This window comes from Panthera uncia, chromosome E3 (assembly GCF_023721935.1).
Source record: "Panthera uncia isolate 11264 chromosome E3, Puncia_PCG_1.0, whole genome shotgun sequence".
Classification (NCBI taxonomy): domain Eukaryota; kingdom Metazoa; phylum Chordata; class Mammalia; order Carnivora; family Felidae; genus Panthera; species Panthera uncia.
Window position 1 is genome coordinate 6793155 of NC_064815.1, and position 18301 is coordinate 6811455.

Genomic DNA, 18301 nt, shown 5'->3' on the forward strand with positions numbered 1-18301 from the left:
ACTTTGTAACATTCCATTGTGTGAATAGACCATAATTCGACTGTTTCTCTAACAGTGGACACATCGGTTGTTTACAGTCCTTTTTGGTGTTACCAACCGGGCCATAGTCAGTCTTGACCATTGTTCTAAAGTGCCTGTATGTTATTAAATATTGACTGTTAGTTTTATTTTAGCCTCTCAACATCCTAAGTGTATTTAGTCAAACAACTATCATGTGATTTTTTTTCCTATTCTTCATAGGGATGCCATTGAAAAATTATTTCCTGATGCCATTAGAATGCGATTTGAGGACATTCAGCAGAATAATGACATAATCCAGAGTCTTGCAGCCTTTCACAAATACGGGAGTGATCAGGCTCCTTTAGCTACCAACACAGGCCGAGTGAACGCACAGAGAGGTGGGGGATTCTTTTCCGGAGTGCTCACCGCTTTAACTGGTGTGGCAGTAAGTGTACCGCTGTGTTTCTCTGCCCCCTGACCCACTCCCAGTTTTCACTGACATCACTTCTGTGGAAATTGATAGCTTACCCGTATGTGGTCATTCACTGCACGCATTTGACATCCGCTGGGTCGGATGATTCTTCAGGGAAGCTGTGTTCTCAAGTAGGCAGTGTCATATTCAGGGCCCAGTTCTTCTTAGCTTCGTTCCATTCATCCTCTTTCTCACCCCTGCAATAGTCACCGTGCTTATTCCCATCCCATTTGTCCATTTCTATTATTTTGGTTTTAATGTAAGCTCTATCCCCAGCGTGGGGCTTGAACTCACAACCCCGAGATCAAGAGTCGCATGTTCTACCGACTGAGCCAGCCAGGTGCCCCAGTTATTCCCATTTTAGAGGTGAGGGAACAGATGCAGGAAGGTGTGAGAACTGGAATCCGAGACCGTGTCTACCTGGGTGGTTGAGTCTTGAGCATAGCCCTTTACTAACATCTCACACGGAGACTGTTTTATTCTCAGTTCCCTGGTACGAAAATTTATTATTATTATTTTAATGTTTATTTATTTTTGAGAGAGAAAGACACACACACACACACACACACACACACACACACACAAACAGACTGAAGCAGGCTCCAGACTGAGCTGTCAGCACAGAGCCTGATGTGGGGCTCGAACCCATGGGCCACGAGATCATGGCCTGAGCTGAAGTCAGACACTTAACACCCGGACGCCCCATGCTACACAAATTTAAAGGTTACAAATTTTTCAGTAGAAAAGGCACATGAGGCAGTTATGCTGGCCAGGATGTTGGGGCCCAGGGTGCTGCGCTCCCAGATGCTCTATGCCGAGTCCTGTTCCCATCTCTGTTCCCTCACGGCCCCACAACCAGCAGAGACAGGGGCCCACCTGGAGTTCTCCTCCGCAACTCTCGGTGCCAGTGGTTCCTTGTACCGACTCGGCATCATTCCCGCCAAGCTCAGCCTTCCCTTCCCTGCCCCACACTCGTGAGAAGCTGGCTTCTCTGACCTTTCTGTGTCTTAAGGCCTCTGTCCCTTGTCCCCAGGTGGTCCTCCTCGTGTATCACTGGAGCAGCAGGGAATCTGAGCACGACCTCCTGGTCCACAAGGCTGTGACCAAATGGACAGCAGAAGAAGTGGTCCTCTGGCTGGAGCAGCTGGGCCCTTGGGCCTCTCTCTACAGAGACCGGTTTTTATCTGAAAGAGTGAATGGAAGGTGAGACGCTGGCTCTTCTGACGTGTCATTGACCTTTTTGTAAGCTGCTTTACTGAGTCATAACCCACATACTATGAAATTCACCCATTGAAAGTGTCCAATCCATGTTGTTTAATGTATCCACAGACGTGCAGCCATCACCACAGTCTAGTGTTAGGACATTTTCATCACCCCAAAAAGAAAGCTGTTACCCTCCCCGCTTTGGTCCTCATGCCCCCTCCCTCATCCCCAGGCGACCACCATTCTCCTTTCTGGCTCCGTGGATTTGCCTGTTAGAGTAATCCCTGTAAACGGAATCCTTTAGCGTCTGGCTTTTTCACCTTGCAGAGCATTTTCAAGGTTTATCCAAGTTGTCACATGGGTCAGTGCTTCCTTCGTCCTTTTTTTTTAGTGTTTATTTATTTTTGAGACAGAGAGAGAGAGACCAAGCGAGAGAGGGGCAGAGAGAGGAGACACAGAATCCGAAGCAGGCTCCAGGCTCTGAGCTATCAGCACAGAGCCTTACGTGGGGCTCAAACCCACGAACTTCAGGATCATGACCTGAGCCAAAGTCAGACACTTAACTGACTGAGCCACCCAGGCACCCCTAATGCTTCCTTCATCTTTATGGCTGAGCAGTATTCCCACTTGTGGCTACGCTGCCCTTGAGTACCCATCCTTCAGTTGTTCAGGTTGCTCCGTTTGGGGGCTCTCACGAACACAGGTGTTCTGATCCTTTGCATGTGGGTTTTTGTGTAACCCTGTGCTTCTGAGGGCCCGTGCATGTCTGCCCGAGTGCCATTGCTGGGCCTGAAGTCACCTTCTGTGTTTCCCTTCTTGAGGAGCTGTCACACCGCTCCCCAGAGCAGCCGAACCATTTTATGTGACTGGCATTTTGTGTGTTGTTTCTGAATTAGAAAAGAACCATGTATTTTTTAGTTATTTTAAAATAACATAGAACTGTAGGATATGGAAGTGAAATACCCTCATAATACTACTCTTCAGAGAAAACCACTGTTAGCATGTTTCTGGACATCTTTCTGGATTTTCTTCCACGTTTATACAGAGATACACATAAGTGTATATTATTTGTTTAAACTAGAAATACAACTGCATTAAACATCTGTGATTATAGGTACATATACGTATGCATATGTACGTACGTATGTGTGTGTACTAGAGTCTCTTTAGTTGATCTCACCAAGGCACGTCTGGGCTGTTTCCTTTTTCCTGTCCCAGGCAATTCCAAGCAATGTTGTAGCAAATGCCCTGATACAAGGAATTCCAGGATGGAATTGCCAGGCTGTGGGCAGGCCTGCCTCTGCCCATCAGCATGTCCCCATGCCCCCTTCCAGAACACTGTCCATCTTTCTTGGGCTCTTTCCTTCCTTGGAGGGACTGTGTAGGGAGAGTATAGTGTGCCACGCAGTGCTGAGAACGGCCACTCCTGCTAATCTGCTTGTTCCAGATGCGCCATCCAGGCCGCCTGCCTGCCCACCTCACACCCCAGTCACACTTTCCCCCTGAACTGAACTTTCAACTCTTAACTCTCCTTTGGGAAAGCCACACGCTCCCAGTTGAGTTGTCTGCTTTTTGTAAGAATTGGCGCCTCCCCCAAATTGTGGTTGAAAACATTTTTGTTGGGGCGCCTGGATGGCTCAGTCGGTTAAGCGTCCCGACTTCGGCTCAGGTCATGATCTCTCGGTCTGTGAGTTCGAGCCCCGCGTCGGGCTCTGTGCTGACAGCTCAGAGCCTGGAGCCTGTTTCAGATTCTGTGTCTCCCTCTCTCTGACCCTCCCCTGTTCATGTTCTGTCTCTCCCTGTCTCAAAAATAAATAAAACATCAAAAAAAAAAAAAATTTTTTGTTGTCTACCTGGCTAATACATCTTTGCCTCATTGCCTTCCTTCCTGAAGATGGATTCCTAGAACTGGAATTTCCACGTCAAAGGAAATAAGCCTTTATAACTTTGATCAATGTTCCAAATCACCCACGAGAGGACATCAGTTTACATCCCTCCCCCAGTGGTTGTGTGCCTGCTGGGTCTCCGCTTGCTGGTGCACAGGGGTGGTTTTAACAATTGGTTCTTGTGGAGGCGGAGTCATATTTTCCAATGGAAGGGACCAGATAAGGGATCTACAAATATTTTTATTACATTACGACCCCAAAACAGCTACTTTTTTTTTTTTTCTATTTATTTACTTATTTATTTAGAGACAGCGTGATCGGGAGACAGACAGAGAGAGGGGGAGAGAGGGAGAATCCCAGGCAGTCTCTGCACCATCAGCACAGAGCCCGACACCGGGCCTGAACTCATGAAATGTGAGATTGTGCCCTGAGCCAAAACCAAGAGTCGGACATTTGGCCGACTGAGCCACTCAGGCGCACCCCCACCCCCACCCCAGAACAGCTCCTGTTCGAGTCATCACATTTTATTGGATTTCTTTCCAATTTTTTTCTATATGTTACAGAAATATATTATAATTTTATATAGAATATTATATTCTGTGTAAAATATATACTACATTTTTCTTTGCAAAACAGAGTACCCTGGGAGAACTCAGCTGCTTAGCTGAAAGATCAGAAGTTAGGAGCAAAACAGACCAGGGTGCGCCTCAGCCGAGCCACTCTATTCCTCCAAACCATTTTGTCATGCACGTAATGCTCATAATTCCACCTACTCTGCAGAATTGTTAAACAGATTGGTGACGGTTTGTGGAAGTACTTTCAGAGAGTCACTAACAATTAACAAGCATTCAGTAGTTTGCTGTTATTACTGTTACTTCATATACCAAGTATCTTGCCTTACTGGAAGCCCGGAGTGTTTGTGTTGATAGGATGGAACCCTGGGTGTGAACGGTTGGCTTCAGGTGTATAATCTCACAAGAAATCTACTGCCCCCCCCCCCCCCCCACAGGTTGCTTTTAACTCTGACAGAGGAAGAATTTTCAAGGGCACCATATAACATAGAAAACAGCAGCCACAGAAGAGCCATCCTCCTGGAACTGGAGCGTGTCAAAGCACTGGGGGTGAAGCCCCCCCAGAATCTCTGGGAATATAAGGTGAGCTCTTGGTTTATTTATTTTTAATTGAAAAAAGTAGAGAGAACGGCCCGTCCGTCATCTCCATGCCCGCTGCTTAGGAAAACATCGCAGACACAACTGAAGCCCCTGGCTCCCCACCCTCTCTAGCGGAACCATGCTCCCGCAGCTGAGCCAGGCGCCCTTACTGGGCGCATTTCCCTCCTTGGACTACGGGTCTGTGCACGCAGGCTCTAGGAGCCCTCAGCCTGAACGTGAGAGGCATGAACTGAGCATGTCCTTCTGCAAGTAGCTTTGACCTCTCTGGCTCCAGTTCACGCATTTTCTCTTTTGAGCGTATCTTAGTTCGTGCATTTTCCTGTCCGTGCACACGGAGGTTGTTGCCCTTAGAAACAGTGCCGCTGTGGAAATTCTTGGGGAGTTCTTATGCTTTATGGTTATATACTGAAGCAGGGGATTAGCAGTTCACAGGTAATAGGCATCTTCAGCTTTATGAGGTATTGGTAAATTATTCTTCACTCTGACTGCACCAGCTGATTTCTCCTTCACGAAGATTTAGCAAATGCTGTGCTGTAAAATGAATATTTTTTTAATTATAAGATACCTGGAATGTGCCGACATGGCAAATTTCTGCATTTGCATGGAGAAAAGTAATTACACATAACCAATAAGTTTACGGGAGAAAACGCTCACTCATAATTAAAGACGTGTAACCTGAAACAACCAGATGGCATCGTTTTCACCCATGTTACTGTCAAGGATGAGAGAGCATCACGATATGAAGAAAAAGACACTCGTGGGTGTGGTGGGTGCTAAATTGGCGCAGTCTCCTTGGAGAGCAGTTGGTCAATAAGTGTTCAAATTCAAACCGCACCTGCCCTGTGATCTGCCGTTTCACTTCTTTGCACCTGGAACACAGGCAGCATGGTGGGGGGTGGGGGGGCGGTCAAGGTGAAGAGCAGGGCTAGGCGCCTGCCTGGGCTGCTCGCTGGGCTTCTCCAGGACACGCTGGCTGTGGGACACCAGCGGGCACCCGGGCCTCGTGTGCCCATCTCCTCCTCGGTAAATGACTTCACAGAGTGACAGTCGCAGTGAGAGCTGAACTTTGAGCCCCAAAACATCATTAAACAAGACGCTCACTGCAGCGTCGTTGGTAATAGCAGCACAAAGAAACCAAGCGAAGTGCCTGTCATCAGGACAGGTTCCGTAAATTGGGCCCGCCCAACCGTGGATCCACTGCAGAAGGTGGTGATGCTGGTGTGCTACTAAGGAACGATGCCCACGTTGTATTGTTAACTGAAAGTAGGGAAAAGCACATTGGAAAATCCACACGTGGACGTATCTGTATGTTGTCATATGCACAGAATGTGTTGGAAGGATACGCAGACTGTCACAGTATTTTCCTCTACGGATTGAGACTTGGATGGAAGAGAGAATTTTATGTGTCACTTAACACATTTCTGTGCCATTTGGAAAACATTGTGTTTACTATGTACACGTATTATCTTAAAACCAAAAAAACCATTAGTTTCAGAAATTTTGACGAATGGGCTTAGAGGTCCTTAGGTAGAAGGTTTGTTGTTTTTTGTGTTATCGCTGTTATTTGTTTAATTTTGGAAAATCCCTGCTTTTATCATAAATTACCCATTTTGTTTATGCAGTAAACTCTGGGCTTTTTGTAGCCAATATTAGCCCTCTGGTAGGTTTTTAGTGTCTGGCAGAACATTCGTGGGTCACACATCCAGTGATGACCCTCTATTTAAAAAACATAAAAGTAATCTTAGCATTAAGCAGAGCGAATGGGCACGTGATTCCGCACCCAGTGTGAAAGCAGGCAGAATCTTATCAGTGGGCTCCTTTGGCTCTTCTGTGCCACCAGCCCCTCCCTGAGGGTGGCCATTTGACAATTAGGCAACTAGCCAAAAGGCCTCGAGGTGTGTGATAAGATTCCTCCAACCCTAGTGCCTGGTGCAATTCCTGTTCTCATTAGACGGGAAAGAGACCGCTCCCCATTGAAGTGCCTCCCGGTAACCACCTTACTGGGTGGTTGGTTTTCCTCCTTATCTGATAGGAAATAGCCAAGCACTCACCGCCTCAGCACCCACGCTGACGCCAGACCTACAAATCCATAACCTGGTCTTCTCCCTTTCTCTTGTACTAACCATGATGTGGTTGCACACACGCAGACTTTATATCTGGGACCGGTGCTCCGGGAGAGCTTGCACATTCAGCAAGAGCAGGATTGCCCCCAGGGTGATGATAGGCATGGAATCCACAAGTCTTCCGTAATACAGGAGTTGCCGCCCCCTCTAAAAGACCACAGTACATAAACAGATTTAGAGTATATCTGTGGTATTAACATTTCATGGGGGCAGGATTACGGGGGAAAAAAAAAGTTTTTAACAGATTTCTTAAGGGCTGATTTAAAAAAAAAAAAAACAAGTTGGGAAACACTTTTGATAAAGAACTACCCCCATTTCTATTTCTCATCTAAGTTAGGAGGCAAAGATATCTTTAGAAGTTAAGTTTTTGAGGGGGACACCTGGGTGGCTCAGTCAGTGAAGCGCCTGACTTCAGCTCAGGTCGTAATCTCACTGTTCTTGAGTTCGAGCCCCACGTCGGGCTCTGTGTTGACAGCTCATGGCCTGGAGTCTTTTTCAGATTCTGTGTCTCTCTCTGCCCCTCCCCCACTTATGTGCGCATGCGTGCTCTCTCTCTCTCTCTGTCGCAAAAATAAACATTAAAAATTTTCTTAAGTTACATATATTTTTTTTTTAATTTCAAACACACACAAAAACAGGATAAGAGTACAAAACTACCATGTACCCTTACCAGCTATAACAACTTATGGCCATGTTCATTTCAGTGATAACCTCCACCTCCCACCCCTGACTATTTTGAAAATCTAAGATGTCTTATTTTCCCATAGGTAAATATTTCATTGGGAATCTCTAAAAAGTAAAGACTCTTTTAAAAACAAAAGTGAATTCTCTGATATCAGGTAACTTGTCGGTATTCAAATAGACCACATCTTTTCTTCTTCCAGTTGACGTGTTCCAAACAAGGTCTGCATTTGGTTATTATGTGTCTTAAGTCTCTTTTACTGTCTGGATTCCCCCTCCCTTTTTTTGTCACCCTGCATTTATGTGTTGAAGAAACCAGGTCATTTTGTCCCGTAGTTTGCCCACATCTTAAATTTTGCTCATTGTCCCTCTGCGGTGTCCCCTGACAGGCTCCTCTGTCACCAGACACGTAATGTGTCCTGTACATCCCATAATTCAGTAGGGAAATCTAGAGGCTTGCATTGGTTTAGGTATTTTGACAAGACTGTTATATAGCTGGTGGCATCTTCTCCCATTAGGAGGCTCAGCATGGCTAATTGTCTCTCTCTCTGATGGTAGCAGCCACCGTGATCGTTCATCATTTGCCTGCAAAATGGTGATTCTGTAATTCTCTCACTTCTTCATGTGTTAGCTAAGTACGTCTAAAAAAATTAAATTAAATTAAATTTTTAAAAAAAGGAAAATTTCACTCAGCAACCATTTTGATTACCCTAAGCACAGTTTATACAGAAAGGTCAGTTAAATGCTCGATTCTTTCCCTTTATTTACCAGTTTCATAATAATGATTTGGTTCTCTGTTACCTAGATAGGTAACCAGTTTCTTTCTTTAGGATCATTATTAACTAAGGATTTTAACATTCTTGATATGTTTGAATACCTTTCAGTAATTACTCTAATTGATGCTCAGATTGTCCCATCTTTTTGGAGTATAAGTCTCCTCAAATTATTTTCAGTTCTTTTTAAGATTTATTGTTTTAGCGTTTGTTTGTTTTTTGAGAGAGAGAGAGCAAGCGAGCGCACAACAAGGGAGCAGCAGAGAGAAAGGGACAGAGGATCTGAAACAGGCTCTGTGCTGAGAGCAGAGAGTCCAGTGCAGGGCTCGAACTCATGCCCCACGAGATGGTGACCTAAGCCGAAGACAGATGCTTAACCGACTGAGCCACCCAGATGCCCCTGAGCTTTATTTTGAGAGAGAGAGAGAGAGTAGGGGGATGGGGTGGGGAGTGGGGGTGGGGAGAGAGAGAGAGAAAGAGAGAGAAAGAATTCCAGACAGGCTCCACACTCAGTGTGGAGCCCCACGCAGGGCTCGATCCCACGTGGGGATCAATCCCACGACCCTGAGATTGTGACCTGAGCTGAAATCAGGGGTTGACGCTCAACTGACTGAGCCACCCAGGCACCCCTTGAGTCTATTTTTAAAATTTAACATTTGAATTGAGGTATAATGTACTTGCCCATGAGTCCTTTTGACATGACCTCAAAAGTCTGATACTTTTTATTTTTAAGTTTTTATTTAAATTCCAGTTAACATACAGTGTAATATTAGTTTCAGGAGTACGATACTTGTGATTCAACATCTCCATACAATACTTGATACTCATGATAAGTACGCTCCTTAGTCCCCGTCACCTATTTCACGCACACACACAGACGTGCACACACACACACACACACACACACCCGTAACCATCAGTTTGTTCTCTACAGTTAAGAGTCTGTTTCGTAGTTTGCATCTCTCTCCCTACCCCCATTTGCTCGGTTGGTTTTTTCCCTTCAGTATGAGTGAAATCATACGGCATTTTGTCTTTCTCTGACTGACTTGTTCGTTCAGCATAACACTCTCTAGTTCCATTTACGTCATTGCAAATGGCAAGATTTCATTCTTTTTTACAGCTAAGTGTTATTCCATTGTATCTACGCATCACATCTTCTTTATCCATTCATCAATCAGTGGACACTTAGGTTGTTTCCATAATTTGGCTATTGTAGGTCATGCTGCTATAAGCATTGGGGTGCAGGTATCCCTTCAAATTAGTATTTTTGTATTCTTTGGGTAAATACCTAGTAGTGCAATTGCTGGATTGTAGGTTGGGTAGTTCTGTTTTTAAGGAACTTTTCTTTTTGAGGAACCTCCATACTATTTTCCAGAGTGGCTGCCCCAGTTTGCATTCCCACCAGCAGTGCGAGAGGGTTGCTTTTTCTCCACATCCTTGTCAACACCTGTTGCTCCCTGTGTTGTTGGGTTAGCCATTCTGACAGGTGTGAGGTGGTATCTCATTGTCGTTTTGATTTACATGTTCCTGATGATGAATGACGTTGAGCATCTTTTCATGGGTCTGTTGGCCATCTGTATTTCTTCTTTGGAAAAGGTCTGTTCAAGACTTCTGCCCAATTTTTAATTGGATTGTTCGTTTTTTGCATCTTGAGGGTTTTTTTGTTTTTGTTTTTGTCTTCTGTGTTTTGTTTGTTTTCAGAGTGAGCTAGCATATCAGCAGGGGGAGCGGCAGAGGGGGAGAGAGAGTCTTAACCAGGCTCCACACCCAGCACAGGGCCCACTGACTGAGAGGTCATGACCTGAGCCGAAATCAAGAGTCAGACACTTAACCACCTGAGCCACCCATGTGCCCCTGGGTGTTGAGTTTTATAAGTTTTTTATACACTTTGGATACTAACCCCTTATCAGATATGTCATTTGCAAATATCTTCCCCCATTCTATAGGCTGCCTTTTAGTTATGTTGATGGTTTCCTTCACTATGCAGAAGCTTTTTATTTTGATGTACTCCCAATAGTTCATTTTTTATTTTGTTTCCCGTGCCTCAGGAGACATATCTAGAAAAAGTTGCTATGGCTGATGTCAGAGAAGTTACTGTCGGTGTTCTCTTCTAGGATTTTTATGGCTTCAGGTCTCACATTTCGGTCTTGAGTCCATTTTGAATTTATTTTTGTGTATGGTGTAAGAAAGTGGTCCATTTTCATTCTTTTGCGTGTTGCTATCCAGATACTTTCTTTCCTTATGTAACAGGATGTTCAAGTTATTCTTGTACCTTTTCTATCCCAGACCTGAAATCAGCCATTTGATAGGTTGGGCTTTTTTAAAAAACCTTTTTGCTATAGAATTTCAGGTGCATGCAGAAATAGAAGAGTATACACCTGTCCAGCTTCAGTGAGTATTGACTAGTGGCCATTCGTATTTTTACACACCCCTCCACCCACTCTTACCCCACACACCCGCAATGCATGGGATTATATTAAAGCATAGCCAAGCGTCATATTATTTCACCCTGAAATACTTGAGTGTGAATCTCTGAAGAGAAGGACTCTTTTCTTAACATTTAACAGTAAGCCATTAATAGCATCAAATAAGTTGAATGTGTTCTAACAGTTTCATTGAGCTGCAGTTAACATACACATATTTCAAATGTATAATTTGGTAAGTTTCTTTAAATTCCAGTATAATTAAAGTACATTGTTATGTTAGCTTCAGTGATCGTGATTCAACGATTCTGTGCATTACTCGGGACTCATCAAGATAAGTGTACTCTTTAATCCCCATCCTGCTTCACACACCCCCCTTCCCACCCCCCGCCTCTGGTCACCATTAGTTTGTTCTCTGCAGTTAGGAGTCTGGGTTCTTTGTCTCTTTTTTTCTTCGTTTGTTTGTTTTGTTTCTTAAATTCTGCATATGAGTGAGATCATTGGTATTTGTCTTTCTCTGTGTGACTTAATTTCACTTAACATAATACCCTGGAGGTCCATCATATTGTTGCAAATGGCAAAATCTAATTCTTTTTTATGGCTGAGTAATATTCCATGGTGTGTATATACACCACATCATCTTTCCGCATTCAACAATTTGGTAAGTTTGGACATATTGCACACATCTGTGAAATCATCACCACAATCAAGCTAACGAACATACTCATCTGTCCCCAAAGCCACCTCCTGCCCCTCTGTGAGCCCTGCTCCCCACCCCTCCCCATCAAATCAAGTACGTGGTGCTAATGTGGAAAACTGGTTCCATTTTCTCTTTCTCTTGAGCATCTTGTTATGTGCTTATTTTATTGTATCTTCCTTGGTGAAGTGGCCATTCATATCTTTTGGCCATTTTATTTGATGCTTAGTAGCACCAAGTAAACAGAATCGTCTGAAGTTACTTTTACTATCAGGAAAAACATAAATACACGTTCTTTGTAGCAAAATTGACCAAAGTGATGAAAATGAAAATAAGTGGCCCATAATCCCACCTGAGAGCCAGACACGGTTAACGTTGCATTTTGCTCTGTCTTCTTCTTAGCCAATTTTTTTGTGCGTAGTTTAATTGTGCTTTTGTTTATGTATTCATTCCACAAATCTTTATATCTGGTGTGAGCCAGGTGCTGCTCTAGGAAGGGTCACGAAAGAGGCCTGGTTTGTATGGGGCTGACACCGCAGAGATCGGATTGCCACGTCTTGGAATCCTTTTTTCACCTAACACTGTAACAAGAGCATCATCCAAAAATGCCCGTATTCACTTTTCAATGGGCTGCATGAACTCTGTGCTGAACATCCACTGTAATTTCATTACTTAGGTCTCAGATTTCACTTTTTCTCTCTTACAGTGTAGCACGAAACATTTTGTGCATAAAGCCTTCTGTATTTCTGATTTCCTTTTAAGTGGTGCCCACTAATACATTAGTTAAATTGAACATTTTGAAGATTCTTTGATACATTTTACAAAATTGTTTTCCAAAAAAGTTGGATTTTACTAGCAGCGCCTAGGAGTGTATGTCTCCGCACCCCCCTACCTCCCCCCCCACCACACACCAAAGCCATGGAGAAGGATTGGGTCTTTATTAAATAGAGCCCGACAGATTGATTCCTTGGCCTCTTCTTGCCACCCATTCATTCATCCATTCATTCACTGTGCAAACCACACACAGAAAAGCTGAAGGCAAAGGGCGTGAGACTGTGGAGGGAGCATGGGTGGGGAGCTGGCTGCCGTGGTTGTGATGTGACCCCATGCTCGCCTTGTCCTCTGCAGGCGGTGAACCCAGGCAGGTCCCTGTTCCTGCTGTATGCCCTCAAGAGCTCCCCGAGACTTGGTCTGCTATACCTCTACCTATTTGACTACACAGACACCTTCCTGCCCTTCATCCACACCATCTGCCCCCTGCAGGAAGACAATTCTGGGGAGGACATCATCACCAAGCTTCTGGTAGGTCTGCACAGTGCCTTGAATGGCACTCCTCAGTGCAGTATGGAATTGGAGACGGGGCTGTAGCTGTCACAGAAGAGCCAACGACGCCCAGCCTTCATTTGTTTTTTGCAAGGAGAACCCCTCCAAAAGAAAATCAAGCAGAACTTCCCCACTCCCAGAAGCCTGTTTTATTTCCTGCATTGCATAACAAGAAGGCTACCCTCTGGACTTGAAATATTTACGGGGGGGGGGGGGGGGGGGGGGAGAAACCGGCATCGCTTTTGTTACAAAAGAAGATAGAATAGGTTCAGATTGCCTGAGGGTTAAATTTATGAACCTTCCAGCTTGGTGGTCTGTCTCGAAGAGGATCCCCGAAGGATGATCATTTGTCCCACTGCAAGGGCGGGTTAGCATCCATCCTGGGGGCCTCAGAAAAGTAAGCCATTGTCCAGCTCACTGATGGGAGTGGTCACCTCAGCTGACCATAGACCCCTGGCAGAGATAGGTACCCACGTTGGCTTTTGTGTCTTCAGAATTGTTGGTGGATCCCACTTACACAGGGCTGTCTCTGTGTCTGCTTGGTCATTGCAGGGTACTGTCCTTTGCATTGCTGCTCTTGGGGCAGTCCCTCTGATCTATTTAAATTAAAAGTCACACGGATGTAGGAATCATCGTGTATGATCCACACCCATAAATGTTAAAATAATTTCTAGGGGTGCCTGGGTGGCTCCCTCGGTTAAGCATCTGACTCTTCATTTCGGCTCAGGTCACGATCTTGGCGGTTCATGAGACCAAGCCCCGTGTCGGGCTCTGCACTGACCACATGGAGCCTGCTTGGAATTCTCTCTCTCCCCCTCTTTCTGCCCCTCCCCAGCTCACACGTGCACACACCACGTTTTCTCTCAAATAAATAAAAAAAAACCCTACGAATTTCTAAATCTCCAAAAACCCTTTTTAAAATACTAAAGTCAGGTATCTGCCTGACTTGAGCCTTGGATGTAGTTGAAAGCCTGCTAATTAGCCCTTAGGCACAGTGTTTGTCTAATTACCCAGTTTCCTGCTATTACCTGCCCTCTCTGGACTGGGAGAACAGAGACCCCGCCTCTTACCTTTCCGTTTTCACAAGCCTCAACAACCCCTGTGCTCATGAGGCTCACTTTCTTCTTGGGATACTTAGTATGTGCTCCATAGTGCACAGTCCTGCTACACTTCCGTAAGCCTCTGGATGCCTCGATGAGCTGTTTAAATGCTCTGGTTTATTATCTGCTAATAACTGTAGTGAGTTTTTTATTTTCCCCAAAATTACTTTCTCAAAGTGTATGTTTAATTTTCCCATGATCTGTTATCCTACCACAGCAAAGATGTTGAATTTAGGAAACCGTTTGAGCTACCCATGCAGTGATGAAGAAATTTTAAAACTGGTTAATTTCCATTCATTGCAACGTCATTATTTATTTTTTTATTTTATTTTTTAATGTTTATTTACTTTTGAGAGAGAGAGAGACAGAGACAGAGGTGCGAGTGGGGGAGGGGCAGAGAGGGAGACACAGAATCAGAAGCAGGCTTCAGGCTCCGAGCTGTCAGCACAGAGCCCGACGCAGGATTCGAACTCAAGAACCATGAGATCGTGACCTGAGCTGAAGTCGGATGCTCCACTGACTGAGCTACCCTGGCGCCCCTGCACCCTCATTATTTATAACTCAGGCTTCAGAGTTTACTTGTACTTCTGAGCTTCCACAATTCCATAACCAGCATCTCTGTTCAGCTTCCTCAGTAACATTTATCCAGTATAAGATTCTTAAAAGGTGAGTTGATGGGTGGAAAATTTCGTGTTATGTTGTTGGCTATCTGTGTGTTTTAGTAAATGTAAAGTTCACCGTGATGACTACAGTATAATCCATAAGAGTCAATCCTCATGATTTTTTGTGTCCACCTTTTGCTTACTTTTATGTTATTCTAAAGGATCTAAGAGAGCCCACCTGGAAGCAATGGAGAGAATTCCTTGTCAAATACTCCTTCCTTCCATACCAGCTGATTGCCGAATTTGCCTGGGACTGGCTGGAGGTCCATTACTGGACATCACGTTTTCTCATCGTCAATGCCATGTTACTCTCTGTTCTGGAATTATTCTCCTTTTGGAGGATCTGGTCACGAAGTGAACTGAAGTAAGTGTGTGTTTACTCCGGAGGTGGCAGGAGCAGCAGGCACTTCTGAGAAAGCGGCCCCAGGTAGTAGAAGAGTCCTCCTGATTACACAGACGTGAAAACACTCCTTGCTCTGGTTTGGAGACGTGGCTTAAGCAGCAGATGGGAAAATTTCCTCATGTCTGGAGGTGGCGGGGGGGAGGAGGGGGCCCATTTATCTTCTCCCCGTGTAAGAACATACTATGTCATTCCCGGGGGTGGGGGTGTGCGTGAAGGGTTTGATGAAGGAATACATAAGTGAGGAGAAGAGGGTGCTTTATGGAAAGGGGCAGTAGGGTAGAGCAGAAGGAGATCTGGTGAGGAATTCTGTAGGCATGAGTTCTAATCCTGCTGTGCCGTCAACTGGGACACTAATAACTTCTCTAGATTAATGCATAAAATGAGAGAGTTGGGCCGGGACTCTTGGTTGCAAGTGCCTCTTGGTTGGCTTTCCTTCCTTTTTTTTTTTTTTTTTTTTTAAGTTTATTTCTTTATTTTTGAGAAACAGAAAGAACAAGCAGGGGAGGGGCAGAGAGGGAGAGAGAATCCCAAGCAGGCTCCACACTGTCAGCCTGGACCCTGATGCGGGGCTTGAACTCACGAACTGTGAGGTCAGGACCTGAGCCGAAACCAAGAGTCAGACGCTTAACGGACTGAGCCACCCAGGTGCCCCTAAATTGGCTTTCTTAAAAAGAGAGATGCCCAGTCAAGGCTTCCCGCATGGCTGGACCCAGAGACCCAAATGCTGTCATCAGGACTCACCCTCTCCCTCTCTTTGCTGTGTTGTTGTTCAGCCTCAGCTGACTTCATGCGGGGCCCTTGGTCACTCCGGGCATACATCTGAGCAGCTTGGCAACCCTGGTGGAGAGAGGGCACTTCTTTCCCCATAGCACTGACAGTCGGGGGGGGGGGGGCGGTGTGCACACGCTCCTTTGCTCTGATTGGCCCAGCCTGGGTCACATGCCCACCCAGACCTACCACATGATGCAGAGTCATGCCAGGCTCTCCTTATCCAGGCTCAGGACCTGTTCTCACCCCCCAACCAAGGGCTGGCTTCATCAGCCCCACCGAGACCACATGGCAAAGAATGAGGAAGGAGGCCCCCAGAAGGAAAACTCAGAAGGCATTTCCAGAAGAAAGGGGGTGGCTCCTAGACTGGTAGAAGTAACACAGCCCCACACCAGCATCGCACCGGCCTTAAACATCCCATGACTCAAAGAGTTCTTGGCCTCGTCAGTCAGTAACAGCCTATAAACAGTTCCAAAAACCTGACAAGAATCTCCTATTGGTTCATTCATGCACAGTTAGTTGAGCCCCCGCTCTGTCCCGGGCTCTCTGCTGGGCACTGCAGATGTTTTGGTAAAGAAGACAGTCTGGGGACACCTAGGTGGCTCAGACAGTTAAGCGTCTGACTTCGGCTCGGGTCATGGTCTCACGGCTCATGGTTTTGAGCCCCGTGTCAGGCTCCGTGCGGACAGCTTCGGATCCTGTGTCTCCCTCTCTCTCTGCTCCTCCCCCGCTTGTGCTCTTTCTCTCTCTCAAACATAAATAAACATTAAAACAAAAAACAAAAAGAGAAGACAGTCTGGACCCTGACGGCCTATAGCCTCGCAGAGAAACCGTGTCTGTCAGATACATACAAGTGCGACACAGCGATGAAGCAGGTGGGGCTGTGCTGGGGGGTCCTCACCTGGTGTGGGGCTGCCTCCTGGGGGTGGAAGATGGGTCGGTCAGGCAGAGGTGCGTCTCAGGCCCCAGGGGACAGGAAGCAAGGTCTGCGCAGCACAGGCAGCCAGGCTGTGCATGAGGATAAAGGCCCGGCGTCCGAGCACTGGGGCATCGTCACAAGGGACCCCATCACGAGTCCACCTCTCAGAGGCTTCTCTTCTTTTTACAGGACTGTGCCTCAGAGGATGTGGAGCCATTTTTGGAAAGTATCGACGCAGGGGCTTTTTGTAGCCATGTTCTGGCCCCTCATTCCTCAGTTTGTCTGCAACTGTCTATTTTACTGGGCCCTGTACTTCAACCCAATTATTAATATCGATCTTGTGGTCAAGGAAGTCCGACGGCTGGAAACCCAGGTGTTGTGACTGGCAGTGCCCAGGCTCTGAAGGATTCTTCCAGCCTCCTCGACATGTGCACACCGATGCTCGAGTAGGGGGCGGGGGGAGTGGACTTCCTGTTTCTCCACCCCGCGAACAAGGTGCTGCTTTGTCAGAGGCTACAACCAGGTCCTCTGTCCCTCTGCCTGCGGCATCGTGGTAGCGGGGACTGACATCCCAGAGCTTGGCCGACACAGCAACAGCACCTCCCCCCCCAGCCGCCCTCCTCACAGGGACTTGGGAGGCCCCGTCCACTGGGGCTGTCAGGGACTCGGGGTCCCCAGAGGATGCAGTCTGGCGACTTCAGAAGGCTGCTGGGTCAGCAGTCCCACTTGCCCTGACCTCAGTGACGGACAGAGGCTCCCAGGGCGAGTTGGCAGCACAAGGCTGAGCCTGAGACCAGGCTTGCTGGGGCCAGGCCTGTCCTCTGAATCAAACTTAGGAAAACGGGAAAAGATTTTGTCATAGGCACAGACAATTGCGCATAAAAAAAAATGGAGGAAAAGCTCAAATCCAATGGACGATTCTGTATTATTAAAGAGGTGGTAGGTTTTTCAGATGGAAGCCTCTAAAAGAGTTCGAGACGGAGTGGTGGTCAGACTGTCGTCAGTGTTCTCTGCATTTAATCACTGCAACTTTGGATCCCTAACTTCCAGGGGGGTGTCGAGGACGAAGTCAGGCAGTAATGGAGGGTCATTCTCATCAGGCCGCGCTGCCTCAGTGCCACTTAAAATTACCGTATAGGGGTTTGTTTGGTTGGTTTTCAGGAATTTAATGTGTAAAATCCAGGAGAGCCCTTATGTTCAAGGAAACATTTTGTGCTTTGACCTCACACTGTATTCTCTTATTGTCCTGTTCTGATGTATAAAACAGCAAGGCATAATTACACCAAGTGCTGTAGTTGTAAATATGAATGAGATGAGGCAGGACCCTTATTTCCTTCCGGGATGAAGACGGCAAGTGTGAATTTGAGCCATCTGAAGATTGGCCCCAGAGGTAAGTTTTGTGAGTCTGTGAACCACTCGTTACTCCTTTTATCTTTGAAGATTTCACTCAAACTTTGCATCTGAAAGTTTGAAGAAATCACTTGAAAGTAAAATAAAAATTTTTGTATAGATAAAAGTTCTATGGGGGCGCCTGGGTGGCTCAAGTTGGTTGAGCGTCCGACTCTCGATTTTGGCTCAGGTCGTGATCTCGTAGGTTGTGAATTCAAGCCCCGCATGGGGCTCTGCACTGATAGCAGGGAGCCCCCCAAATAAACATTAAAAAACATTTTAGGGGCACCTGGGTGCCTCAGTCGGC

At 46.1% G+C, this 18301-nt stretch overlaps 1 protein-coding gene across 4 annotated transcripts in view; it reads left to right on the forward strand.

Annotated features, from left to right (window-relative positions):
* The window catches only part of BFAR (bifunctional apoptosis regulator), a 33973-nt gene extending 16086 nt beyond the window's left edge, over positions 1–17887 (forward strand). For all 4 annotated transcript variants that reach the window (XM_049638281.1, XM_049638280.1, XM_049638282.1 and 1 more), the window contains 6 exons: positions 241–445; positions 1506–1675; positions 4571–4715; positions 12559–12732; positions 14677–14879; positions 16795–17887. In XM_049638281.1, coding sequence (XP_049494238.1) covers positions 241–445; positions 1506–1675; positions 4571–4715; positions 12559–12732; positions 14677–14879; positions 16795–16987 — 1090 coding nt within the window. In that variant the 3' untranslated portion in view covers positions 16988–17887. The remainder of the gene's footprint in view (positions 1–240; positions 446–1505; positions 1676–4570; positions 4716–12558; positions 12733–14676; positions 14880–16794) is intronic.
* The last annotated feature ends 414 nt before the right edge of the window (positions 17888–18301 follow it).